The sequence below is a fragment of the Lachnellula hyalina genome (assembly GCF_007821495.1).
Source record: "Lachnellula hyalina strain CBS 185.66 chromosome Unknown contig00035, whole genome shotgun sequence".
Lineage (NCBI taxonomy): Eukaryota > Fungi > Ascomycota > Leotiomycetes > Helotiales > Lachnaceae > Lachnellula > Lachnellula hyalina.
In genome coordinates, this window is record NW_022157149.1 from 98,219 (window position 1) to 110,245 (window position 12,027).

General features: G+C 48.5%; 6 protein-coding genes across 6 annotated transcripts; 3 read left to right on the forward strand and 3 right to left on the reverse strand.

The window, feature by feature from the left end:
- Positions 1 to 196: 196 nt before the first annotated feature.
- Positions 197 to 1,519, forward strand: LHYA1_G003330 (uncharacterized protein; the record flags this gene model as incomplete). The annotated part of the gene is made up of 1 exon (XM_031148302.1): positions 197 to 1,519. One exon carries the CDS (start codon positions 197 to 199, stop codon positions 1,517 to 1,519), a length of 1,323 nt encoding a protein of 440 aa, XP_031007013.1.
- Positions 1,520 to 1,578: 59 nt separating this feature from the next.
- On the reverse strand, positions 1,579 to 2,334 carry duo1 (DASH complex subunit; the record flags this gene model as incomplete). Its single annotated transcript, XM_031148303.1, has 2 exons — positions 1,579 to 2,019; positions 2,074 to 2,334. The coding sequence occupies 2 exons, from the start codon at positions 2,332 to 2,334 to the stop codon at positions 1,579 to 1,581; spliced, it is 702 nt and encodes a 233-aa protein (XP_031007012.1).
- A 586-nt stretch (positions 2,335 to 2,920) lies between these two features.
- Positions 2,921 to 4,359, forward strand: LHYA1_G003332 (uncharacterized protein; the record flags this gene model as incomplete). Its single annotated transcript, XM_031148304.1, has 2 exons — positions 2,921 to 3,759; positions 3,816 to 4,359. 2 exons carry the CDS (start codon positions 2,921 to 2,923, stop codon positions 4,357 to 4,359), a joined length of 1,383 nt encoding a protein of 460 aa, XP_031007011.1.
- A 699-nt stretch (positions 4,360 to 5,058) lies between these two features.
- ppk32 (Protein kinase domain-containing protein) lies at positions 5,059 to 8,085 on the reverse strand (the record flags this gene model as incomplete). The annotated part of the gene is made up of 3 exons (XM_031148305.1): positions 5,059 to 6,548; positions 6,595 to 7,438; positions 7,486 to 8,085. The coding sequence occupies 3 exons, from the start codon at positions 8,083 to 8,085 to the stop codon at positions 5,059 to 5,061; spliced, it is 2,934 nt and encodes a 977-aa protein (XP_031007010.1).
- A 647-nt stretch (positions 8,086 to 8,732) lies between these two features.
- On the forward strand, positions 8,733 to 10,020 carry BAT2_1 (Branched-chain-amino-acid aminotransferase, cytosolic; the record flags this gene model as incomplete). The annotated part of the gene is made up of 2 exons (XM_031148306.1): positions 8,733 to 8,952; positions 8,996 to 10,020. 2 exons carry the CDS (start codon positions 8,733 to 8,735, stop codon positions 10,018 to 10,020), a joined length of 1,245 nt encoding a protein of 414 aa, XP_031007009.1.
- A 419-nt stretch (positions 10,021 to 10,439) lies between these two features.
- LHYA1_G003335 (uncharacterized protein) lies at positions 10,440 to 11,072 on the reverse strand (the record flags this gene model as incomplete). The annotated part of the gene is made up of 2 exons (XM_031148307.1): positions 10,440 to 10,521; positions 10,744 to 11,072. 2 exons carry the CDS (start codon positions 11,070 to 11,072, stop codon positions 10,440 to 10,442), a joined length of 411 nt encoding a protein of 136 aa, XP_031007008.1.
- Between the last annotated feature and the right edge of the window lie 955 nt (positions 11,073 to 12,027).

Genomic DNA, 12,027 nt, shown 5'->3' on the forward strand with positions numbered 1-12,027 from the left:
CTCACTAGTAATCCTTCACTCATTGAGGAAGTCGCCGTTGTACAAAACTTATGCATGTTTCAGATGTAAACGCGCTTTCCTGACGGACGCGGTTCAACGCGGTTCGACGCGTCTTCCCCGGACTTCTTGGCATTGGTACATTTCCTTTATTGACAGTAGGACAATCCTTTCCAATTATACAACACCAAAAGCAAAAATGAAGACTCGAGGGAGACCGTCAACGAAAGCGAAAAAGGAACCAACTGAGGCGCCAGTAACCTCAGAGCCAAAAACACAATTGGGCCCAAATGTCGCCAATCCTCCACAGCTGTTTATATTGCCCGAAGGCATATCCAAAAATGCTCGTGTCATCTCTGTCGAAAACCCAAGATCGACCAATGATAGTAGATATCTCGTCTGTCCCGAACGAGGATTCTACGAGTTTACAAAGGTAGCGACACCAAAATCGACCCCTCGTAGCTTGTTATTATCTTCGCTGGATGCGGAAGCCGTAGATGGGGACAATGGGGTGGAAGACTCGACGGACAAGCTCTCGTCAAGCGGATATATTATGCGGGATGCAGGGCTATTTGTTGCGACTCCAATGGACCCTCTGTTCTTTGTTCTACCTGTCCTGGCCCCAGTATCTGCGTCCAGAGGTTCAGAGCCCCCGAAGAAGTTGTTCCTGTCCGGAGAAGATTATCTGGATAAGGTCACAGCGGCGTCGCCACATTTGATCAGTTTGTTAAGGGTAGATTCATTACGGGCGTCGATTGAAAAGAGAATGGCCGCTGTATGTGATACGGTAGATGCAGGAGACGAGACCATGTATCGACTGAGTGAGGAGAAAATGACGAGGGAATTGTTGAAAAAGGCCAAGAAGATGTCTGAGAATGGATTGCCAGCAAGTATGGAAGACAAATTCATCAGGAAATCACTCGATGTGCCCATTTTGAGCATAAAAAGGGAGGAAAGCTCCCTAAATGATGAAGAGACGCCAGCAGATACGCCAGATACCCAGGCATCGACAACATCAACAGACACAGCTACAAGCTCCTTCTCAGAAGCTTCGACAGCAGCCACGTCTTTTTCTGAGCACTCCCAGGGTACAGCCACTCAGCATATGAAAACGCCAAGCATACCCCCCATCAATGCCCCAGACGGTGTAGTAGATCTATTACGACTTCGGACTGCACTCTTCTTCATCTGCTCAAACTATATTGCACCGTACCTCAGTGAGACAATCAAAAAGCTTGTCCTATCATCTACTTCGACCGTCGACTTTGCACCTCTGGAAGCACATCTTGTACATCTAGCTAAGCTTCGACAAGAAGCTCTCGCTGCAAGGCAACTCGGCGGCACGTCACAAAAGCGATCGTTAGAGGAGGATGAAGATGGAGAAAGTCGAGCTGAGAAGAAACGGAAATTGGAAGAAGAGGAGAAAAGGAAGAAAGCTGGTGAGAGTAGGGGAGTGAAGAACCTGAAGAAGGTAAATACGACTGGGATGAAAAAGATGAGTGATTTCTTCAAAAAGAAATAAGTATACCATTGCATGTCAGGCGTATTGGATAGGCAAGGCGTTCATGTAGGATAATGTATTCATCTAATACCCCGGGCTCTACCCCTCACACTACCAGTTCCTCTCCCAAGACCCGTACCACCCGTACCACCCGTACTACCCCGTGAAGCCCCTCTCGTAGTTCCTCCTGCAAGATATCCACTTCCGGTCAACCCCCTCCCGCTAGCTCTTCCTCTACCCCTTGTGCCCCTCGTCCCTCTAACGTTAGTACCAGCCTGTCGTTGTCTCTCCTCATCTTCAGCCCTCCGTCTCGCCTCCTCTCTTCTTCGCTCCTCTTCCGCCGCCCTCCGCTCAGCAGCCTGTGCCTTCAGCACAACCTCGTTCTCCATATCTGAGATATCCTGGCTGGCGCCTTGCCAATTGGGGTTCAGGATCAGGCGCTGGTTGTGTTCTGTTTGGGAAAGGATGCGGATCCAGCTATTTAGGAGAGTCGAGGCTGATGTTACGGTTTTCGAGACCGTCTGGTTGGCCGGCGATGGTTAGTGGGATTATAGAGAGGATTGGGAGTTACTGACTTCCATATTTCCCTTTGCGCTTTCAAGACTTGACACCACGCCTTCTATCAATTCGTTGATGCCCCGCACCCCTTCCAACTCCTTCTTCAGCGCTGCCTCCCGCGCCTGCTCAGCGTCATATTTCGATTCTGGATTGCGCTGGGGGTCAGAGGGTTTGGTATTAGGCTTCGGCGTAGGTTTAGAGGTCTTGGAGGGGGACGCGAATAGGTCTTCTGTGTCCGAGTCTGAAAGGTCGAGTCTTCCAAGGTCTGGTGTAGACATTTTGTGTACAAGAAAAGAAGACAGGATTTTGGTAGAACGCAGTGATTATTGATTATTTACATTTAACGCGTAAAAACGCGTCTGGTAAAATGTGCTGGGTAAATCGTGAGGCTTTGTTATCGATTGTGCTGGCAAGTGGGGCAGTGTGGCTTCAGGTGGCTCCAATCAAAATACCGGGCGGTGAGTGGAAAACAAGGGGCTGGTATTTCAGCCTCTTGGATTTTACAACTTCATCGCCAACGTCAACATCAACACACCATGCACCATATTTTGATTTCTCACACGTGCGACCTTACGACGCAACAAAACAAAACAACTGTCGGACAGCTGCATTATTAACCTGCCTCTGCTTTTGCTTCGGTTGCAATATCATCAGTGTTGATTGCCTTACCAGCTCATAGTCGCTTTACTAAGATCCGCTCAACCAAACCGCATTTTGCAATTGCTCAACATCACCGCCGGAGCTGACACCATTTATTCACTTGTTGATTGTGGCGCATTTCAATTCAATTCAATTTATTCTTTCGACATTGACTGTGGATTCCTGGTGTCAACCTTGCAGTCCTACAGACAACCTTCATCCAACATGGCAACCTTCCGTCATACAACACCTCCTCCCACATCCCGCATCCACACTCCCTCAACACCTCTTTTTGGTACCTTCGACGACGACTATCAACCATACTCGCCCAGGAAGTCTTCCCGAATTTCGCAGCGCTCTCGCGCCGCGCAGACACCGCCTCCACAATCAGCTAGTCGCAATCTTCGCACGAACCCTTCGTCTTCGGGTTCATCGTCAACATCTCCATACCTTACCTCCCAACCTCGCTCCCCGCAAACAGCACCGAAGAAAAGAGGGCCGAAGAGCGATCCCGAAATTAGTGGACGACGTGTATCTGGTGCCTTAAATTACGAATCTACAGTTTCCGCAGCCGCCGCTCTTGGTCTCCCTACGCCTACTCCTCGAAAAGCCGAAAAGATGAGACCCGTAGATGTGCTACGTGCCAATGGCATGCTTCCGACTCCAGCAAAGACGCCACAGAAACGCCCAGAGGAAGGACAGACACCCCCCGAGGTTACAGCAATTGCGCGCAATTTATTCTCAGTTCGCCCTGACACCTTGGACGAGGTTATGCCCTCTCCCAAGAGGAAGGGAAAGAAGCGCTACACCGGATTTACATTAGACAGCTTTGAGGCCGAAAACGATCAGACGCCTATTGCGATATATACCGATTCCAATGAGCGCATTCCCGAGGCTGATATGAGTATGGACAACCCTTTCTATGGTGAAGGCGCCGAGCATGAATATGCAGAGCATGAGCCAAGCAAGCGCTCCATGAAGAGGAGAAAGATCATGGTGCCAGGAGAAGGAGAGCAGGATTTGGAGGATGTCGAGCAAAGAAAGGATGGGGTTATCTGTGTCTTGTAAGTCTAATATTCGAGCGATCTATGTTTGAGCACAACTAACCTTTTTGCTTTAGTCGTGGACGAAAAGTCTTTAGAAAGTTTAGCGATGCGCAAAGCCTTGACCATAGAGATACTGGTTCCATGGCTGACGGAAGTTTTGGGGAAGCTCCAGCCGCAGAAGCATCTGCATCAGGTGCCAGTCGTCTTCTATTCCCATCCGACCGCCAACTTCGATCTAAGGATCTTAGAAGCCAGGCTGTCGAGGATGAGGAAGCCGATACCGACATTGACGAATCTTCCATGCTTTCTACTCCCCGTACCCGACCTGGCAGAAAGACTAGATCTATCACTAACAAGTCGACGCCCCAATACAGCGAAGAAATCTCTACCCCTATGGCCCCTAGATTCGCTCCCGCCGTTCCGATCTCACCACCGTCTACATCCAGAGCTACACGATCAAGGAAGATTGACATGAGCAGCTCTCCAGCTGGCCCGGATAGCGACGATGCACTCAGTCCCTTCGACTCCTGGTCGAGGGTCAAGAACCCCAAGAAGCGTGTCGCAGATACACCGCCCTCCAAACCCTCATCACATTCCGACAAGAGACTCAAATTTTAATTACGTCCCGCAATCTTCCGGACAGCCCAGGACGATTAACTTCTTTCACACGACGCTGGAACAAGTCGGGTTTATTTCCGGCTTTTGGAGAGATTAGGGTCGTCAAAACGGAGTCTGGTTGTTTTTGAGTTCAGCGCAAGCATGCTTCTGGACTGTAGCGAGGCGCTTTTATTTGTGCTATGAAAATTATGCATGGCCCGAGGGTTGGGTCACTTTACTACAATTATATTTTAGTTTCGGTGGTGGATGGGGTTTTATGACCGTTTGTTCTTGGTCCTGGTCTGGGAGTCGGGTGATGAATCACTCACTACCTGGCGGACATTGATTGTTTTGAGGAGGAATGGGATGGAACGCGGAATAGGCTTGTGTTGTATAAGAGATACTTGAGACTTTCATGGCAACCTACAAGCAAGGAAGCGACGAATGAGGACATCTGCAAGCTAAGCAGACAAAATAGACGCATTTCATGAACTTTAACATATTTCCCATGCTCTCTCTCGCATGCTGCAATGCCAATCAGTCTTGATTTTTAAGTGAAATATGGTCTATAAAGCAAAAATTTACGCTTGCTCATTTCATCACTAATTGTCCATCCATTACCTACATGCACATGACTAATAGCCCCATACCAAATCCACCCATGCAATCTCGCTCCAAACACCTAAATACCATTCATACACCATATCACTCATCCAAAACTCACAACAAACTCTCCCAAGCATCCAAACCACTCTTCTTTTGCGGTTGCTGCTGACCCATACCCATGCCCATACCTCCCCCTCCAAACGCATTATGTTGCTGCAATGGAGGTGGAGCTCCAAAAGCATTCGTCTGTTGCGGAGCCCCAAAAGCGTTATTTGTATGTGTCTGCGTAAAAGTAGGCTGTGCCTGGAACGCTGGCGTTTGCCGTTGCTGAGGTGGCAAACTAAATGAACTTGCGCCCGGGGGCGGAGGGAGAGAGAAAGAGTTCGTTGCGCTCATGGCAGGTCTTTGCTGTTGCTGCTGCTGTTGGTTCATGGAGAGACTAGCCACGGAATTCCCCAGTGAAGAGACGGATTGTGATGAAGTGTTTGCAGAACCCCATGGATTGGACGCTGCTGCGCCCCAGTTTACGGACGTTGCAGGAGGAGGGGGTTGGAAGGCGGACATTGTTTGGGTGTTTGTGCTGTAGGTCGACGTTTGCGGTTGGAGTGGAGCGCTGAAGCTATTTTGTGGCTGAAGGGGTTGTGAGAATTGCGTTGTGGTGGGTGAGAGTACTTCTATGCGTGAGAGATCTGGCGTTATGGTCCTCGAGGCTGCGTTCGCCTGTTGTGGCTTGAGTGGCCCCATTGAGCTATTGCTCGTATGGAAGGAAGGTGTCGTTGGACTTGGGGTGGACCAGGAGAACGCTGCTGGTTTTGGCTGGGAATTTCGAGAGGGTTGGGATGTTGCGGATGCGGGCGCTGCATCCCAGCCTGCGTCCATTGTATTGGTAGATTCGCTGATTCCGGCATTGCCTTTGACGAGGCGCTCAAAGTCGATTTCACCGCCTTCTGCACCGCCATTGGTTGATCCAAAAGCGTTGGTACCTCCGAAAGACATGAAGTCGTCGTTTCGAGCAGCGCTGGAGCCATTTGCGCCTGAGAGTTCTTGCAGTTTCTTTGTCTGCTCTGCTTCGACGCGGGATGAGAGGCTTTTAATGAGCTCGATGAATGATTGGAACTGCTTCAAGTTGAGTAATGGACCCAGACTCATACTCCATAAGACTGGGAGAATGTCCATGGCAACAAAGTCTGCATCTGCCACGCCTCCCACTTGCCTTAGAACATTGAGTGCCGCGACTGCAACGGCAGGCTCTTTTGTTTTGATGGCTCTTATAAGAGGAACGATCTTCTCTTGCATTGTGTACTTATCCAAAGCAGTTGAAGAGCTCTTTTTGCTAGCATTCGAGTTCATGATGCCATCTAAGCCATCATTATTCGCTGCAGGATCATTGGTACCACCGCAAAGAATCACAAATGCTTCCAATCCGCGGACTTTAATTCCAAGACTGCTGGTCTTGCTGAATACGGAGGCAATGACTGGAAATAATTCATTCTTGATGGTAGAAAAATCCAATACTGGAAGTACAATCGGTAAACTTCGTAATGAGGCATCAACAATACTATGAGTTGGCGACTCAATTGCAAGGTGGATGATAGGCAGGATTTCTAGGATAATCAGCACAGTTGATATCTTCATCAAAACGCTACTTACCATCTTTGAATTCCTTGCCCGAGCAGTTGTTTTTAATCTCAGTTATGTGTTCCAATAGCACCATGAGGCCAGCCTCCTTTGCTAAGTCTCGTTCAATGGGACCTTTAGAATTGCCCGGAGGCAGGAATATCTCTCTCAATCTTGGCATTATCTTCTCCGTAAATGGTCTCCTTCCGGATGGTAACAGCTCAATGATCTTGAAGACATTTTGCAAAATCAGAGATAGCAGCTCACGGTCTTTCATTTCTTCCAGCAGTGCCGGAAGAACTTTCTTATCCAGGACGGATTTTGGGAAGGATGGCAGGACTCTCGAAAGCCCACGCATGAATTGTGCTTTCTCATTGGGTGTTTTAGTCGGGAGTGAGTCTAAAAATCGAATGGTAGATATCAGGATATTATCAAAATATGCGCTTTGTTGAAACTCTTTCGCCGTCATTCGTTGAGCTGGGCGTCTAGTTATCAGACGAGGCAAGACCGATGTAGTAAGATCCTTTGGAATTGGCCTTGAAGAAAGAAAGCCATTACCAGCTGACGGTATTGTTGATGAGGACGTAAACAACCTCTTGTAGGTTGACACGCTGGAGTTTGTTTGTAAAGGGGAAGTATGCGGAGAGTTGTAGAGGGCAATTATTAAAAGTCCAAGGGAGAACATATCGGCTCCTACATTCAAGTTCGAGTCCAGCACGAAATCCGGGGAGCAAAAGTCTAGGTCCATTTGCACAGAGCGGGGGAGTCGTGGGTCAACATTGAGGGCATCGGAAAGGTTAATAGGCTGTACAGAGGTAGCTTTTGTTGAGCCATCAGGGGGACTCGAAAAACTCAGCCCACTGATTTTCCAATCGGACTATATATCATCAGTGAAGAACTCAAGAAATTCAGCTCATAACCCACCTTGGCATTTATAAAAACTGCATCAGGAGTCAAATTGCCATGAACAAGACCAGCGTGATCATGCAAAAACTCCAATGCCTTGCTAAGCTGTTCCAGCCCCTTTTGTATTTCCAGCTCATCGATCTCGAGCTCCCGCCGCCTACGCCCTCCCTCCGAATCTTCTGTAACAAACCGACTTGATCTGCCACCCCTTCCTCCGGACCTTTCCTCTTCATCCTTTTCTGCTAACAAGCCGGCCAGAGATGCCGTTACAGGCTCCGTCGCAAATTGTAGTCCTCCATTTCGCGTTTCCTCGACCGGCTCAACAAGCTCCAGGATATTCGGATGCCGTAACCTAGCTAACGACGATGCCTCTTTCTTCAATCTTTCCACCACTTCTTCGGTGGCACGCTTCATTGAAGCAGCACTCGATCTCCCAAGGGACCCAGAGTGGGAATCCAGGGACTTGCGATCAAGCACGAACACAGACACCGCCTTCCCCGTATTTTTCTTCTTGCCATCGTATATCTTCCAAGGCCCAGAGGTAGAAATCGGCGAGGATGCTACGGTGTAATTGGAGTTTATGTTCGAGGAGAACGATTTCAGGGCTGAACTGAACATCTTTTGTTATTGGAGTTCCACCTGTCATTCAGCCTCTTTGGCTTCGTGTCCTCTCGTAGCGCATGGGGGCTCCTAAGTCGACCTATACGGGGTCCTCAGGCAATGGTGGAAAGCAATAAAGCTATGCTCGACGTTTTGTAGGTTTGAAAAATAAAATTATGTTGCAGTGGCTGCAATTAGTGAAGCATCAAGGCTGCCAGCAAGGCTCCGACGCCAACGGCTCAGATCGCTGCTAGATGATTGTATCAAATTTATAGGCGGGGTTTTGGTCACATTTCCTACAATAAAAATAACCACAAAGTAATTGTTTCCTTTTCAATTTAAGCTGATCGTTGTTAAGACTGCTCTTCTACACTACTACTAATGGATTTAATGTGCTTTTCAAAAACGTTTATTCGTTCAAGTACACCATATCATACGATCGTCAAAAGTACACCCGTCCCGTGAATCTATAAATATGGCGGCTAGCTCGCTTGTTGATGGTCCGATGTCCGTCTTTCGGAGGGCGCCCAAGAAATATCTCGAGTTGAACGGTCTGACTCAATCCATCCATTTCGTCTTCTCCCAAACATCTCTCTTCTATAAGGAAAGCTAGATCACCTGGATCAGCAACTCTGAAACATACTTCTGGCTGCAAATTCGTCAACATGCTTCGTCAATTGCGACCCAGAAGCTCGCTCTTCAAACAATCTCCCTCGAGGCTGTTAGCAAGCTATGAACCCTCGAGACTATACAGCATAAAGGCCGAAGCAGCAGCAACAACAAGGCTCCCAGAGATTGATCCCTCCGCCCTGACCATCACCAAAACCACCACTCCAAAAGAGTTGGTTCCCCAGAATGAACTGGTATTTGGCCGAACGTTCACAGGTAAATACCTCCCACCCTTGAATTCATACCAGATAACTAACAGCTACATCAGACCACATGCTCAGTCTCGAATGGACCGCCGCAGAAGGCTGGCTTCCCCCACGCATAACGCCCTACCAAAACCTCTCTCTCGACCCCGCCAGCTGCGTCTTCCATTACGCCTTCACCGCATTCGAAGGTATGAAAGCTTACAAAGACACCAAAGGCCAAGTCCGGCTTTTTCGGCCCACTAAAAACATGGAACGTCTAAATAAATCCGTTGCGAGAATCGCTCTTCCGACTTTTGATGGTGCTGCTATGATTGAGTTGATTTCTAAATTTGCGGCTCTGGATGAGCGCTTTATTTCCGATCAGAAGGGATACTCGCTGTATTTGAGGCCAACAATGATTGGGACGCAGAGAACACTAGGTGTGGGACCACCTGGCTCCGCACTTTTGTATGTTATCGCGTCGCCAGTGGGACCTTATTATCCTACAGGCTTCAAGGCCATATCGTTGGAGGCTACAAATTATGCTGTACGAGCCTGGCCGGGAGGAGTTGGTGACAAGAAGCTGGGTGCTAATTACGCGCCTTGTATTGTGCCGCAAATGGAGGCTGCGAAGAGGGGCTTCCACCAGAATTTGTGGTTGTTTGGGGAAGAGGAGTACGTTACTGAAGTGGGGACTATGAATCTTTTTGTGGCCATGAAGAATAAGGAGACGGGACAAAAGGAACTTATTACTGCACCGCTGGATGGGACGATTCTTGAGGGTGTAACGAGGGATTCGATATTGGAATTGGCACGTGAGAGGTTAGTACCTGAAGGGTGGTTGGTTTCTGAGCGGAAGTACACGATGGGGGATCTCGACGCTGCTGCAAAGGATGGCCGATTAATGGAAGTTTTCGGTGCGGGAACTGCAGCTATTGTAGCACCAGTACGGAATATCAGCTGGAAGGGCAAGCTAGTGGATTGTGGGTTGAAACCAGGTGAGGAAGCCGGAGAGCTTACGTTAAAATTGAAGGATTGGATTGAGGCTAGACAGTATGGGGATGAGGAGCATGATTGGAGTTATGTTGTGTCAAAGTAAAGTGTATTATATTATATAGAAACAGCAATTGGGCGGCAACTTCCGGGTGATAGCGTTGCATCTTAGGAGGCTATTCCTATAGAATTTGAAAATAGACATGACCTAGCGAGGTTCCATCGACTAGGAGCGGGACATCCATCATTATGACATTCTTAGCCCCCTTCCCCAAGCTTCGACTCACCATAAACTGTATTCTCTTTCTCACAAAAAAACACGAACCTTGTAATCACATACCAAACATAGACAACATGCAGCAAACCGTTTAATTCCAAGCTCAAAACAGATAAAATCCATCGTCTAACAGCACTCTCCAGGTGTATGTGCATGTGCATCTCCTCTCACTTGATATCCCATCTCAACCAACCTCTAATTCCATATGTACAACTTCCAGCCTCCATCCCATTTCCCCAAATCCATCTCTACGACTTATCCTCCGGCTCCGCCAAGATGCCCTCAACCTCTAACCGCCGTCTCGCTTCTTCAAGTGCCCAGGTTTGTATCCTATTGCATAATATTAGCCTTCATCCAATACAAGATCGACTTCATTTTTCTCCCTCCATCTCCATCTCTATATCCCCTCTCCTCCATTCACACCTATCTCTACACCTCATATCCCACTCCACTCCCGCAACCCAACCTATCCCATCCCCCTCAGTCCCTCCACCCCCAAAAACACGCCAATCCAACTCAAACAAAAGGACAAGAAAGAAAAATAACACTTACGAAGTATCAGGCTTAAAAGCATACCCCACAGCCCCCGCCGCCAAACTCCCGAAAAACCCATACACCCAAATATTCTCCCACCCCTCCACAGGCGCCTTCTCGCCCGGCTTCACACCGAACAGCCATCCAGTAGGCGGATCATACGGTTCCTCGTGGTGATGCTCATGTTCGTGTTCGTGTGCGTCCGCATGTCCTGCCTTTGCAGCGGATGCCGAGCTCGCAGATGCTGAGAATGGACGAGCGGATGATGAGCGTGCACAGGCGCTGGCGCTGCATGTGAGAGATCGGGAGGCGCGGAGCGCGGTGGTGGGGGTTGGGAGGACGCGCATTGTGGTTCTTTTTTCCCGTCTGCGTGAGGATGGTGGGCGTGGGTGGTAGGGAGAGAGGGGAGTCGAAAAGATGAGATGAGGTCGTTGAAGTTGGAGTTGAAGGTCGCTTGCAGACCGGCCCGGCTGCGCTAGTGGTGCCGCTCCTCCCCTCCGCCGCTCGGAATAGTGGAGATCTACATGTATCTAAACCTCCACCTCCGCTTTCTCTTCCGCGTTATAAATCTTGAGCAGTATTCGAAGTATCCCCGCGAATGCATCTCATGTTCGCATACTATCTGACAACATTTAACTATAGCAGTCTTTAAATTTAAAGTAGCGGATACCATGGTAATCCGAAAATTTGATCATCTACTCGACGTCCATTTGCCCTTGTTCTATCAATCTTTCCTTTGTGTTACGTCTTGGACTAAGTCCTATAGATAAGCATTTTGCATTTGCTACTATTCTTTGAACCATCTATTAAATTTAATGCAGTTGATATGTATGACTTGATACGATGTTACATGCCTGCCAACATCTAGATTACCTTACACTTCAAGACTTCTACCTCCCCTTCATCTCTACCTCCATCTCCCTCAGTTCCCAACCACCGGCACCATATCACTCCCCTCTAACCCAGCTTCCTCATCTTCATACCTAAGCCCCAGATCCCCCACCTTTATATATATATTTTTACGCGGTTTCTGGTCTGGGGTACTAGGCGATAGCCGGGGACTACTCGTAGTACTAGGCCCCGTGTCCTCTGCAGGAAGAAGTGGAAGGGAAGGAAAAGGAAGGATTAAATTTCTAGAATCAGAACCCCTATCCGGATTATCAAAAGCATCTTACTGGGCAGGCACCGAGTACATGTCAGAAATATCTGCATCATAACCCGCGTCATCTGAAACGCGGTCTAGCAGTGGAATTTGGCAATTATGAAAACCCGAATCAAGTCCAGTATCTTGTTCTAGAGTAC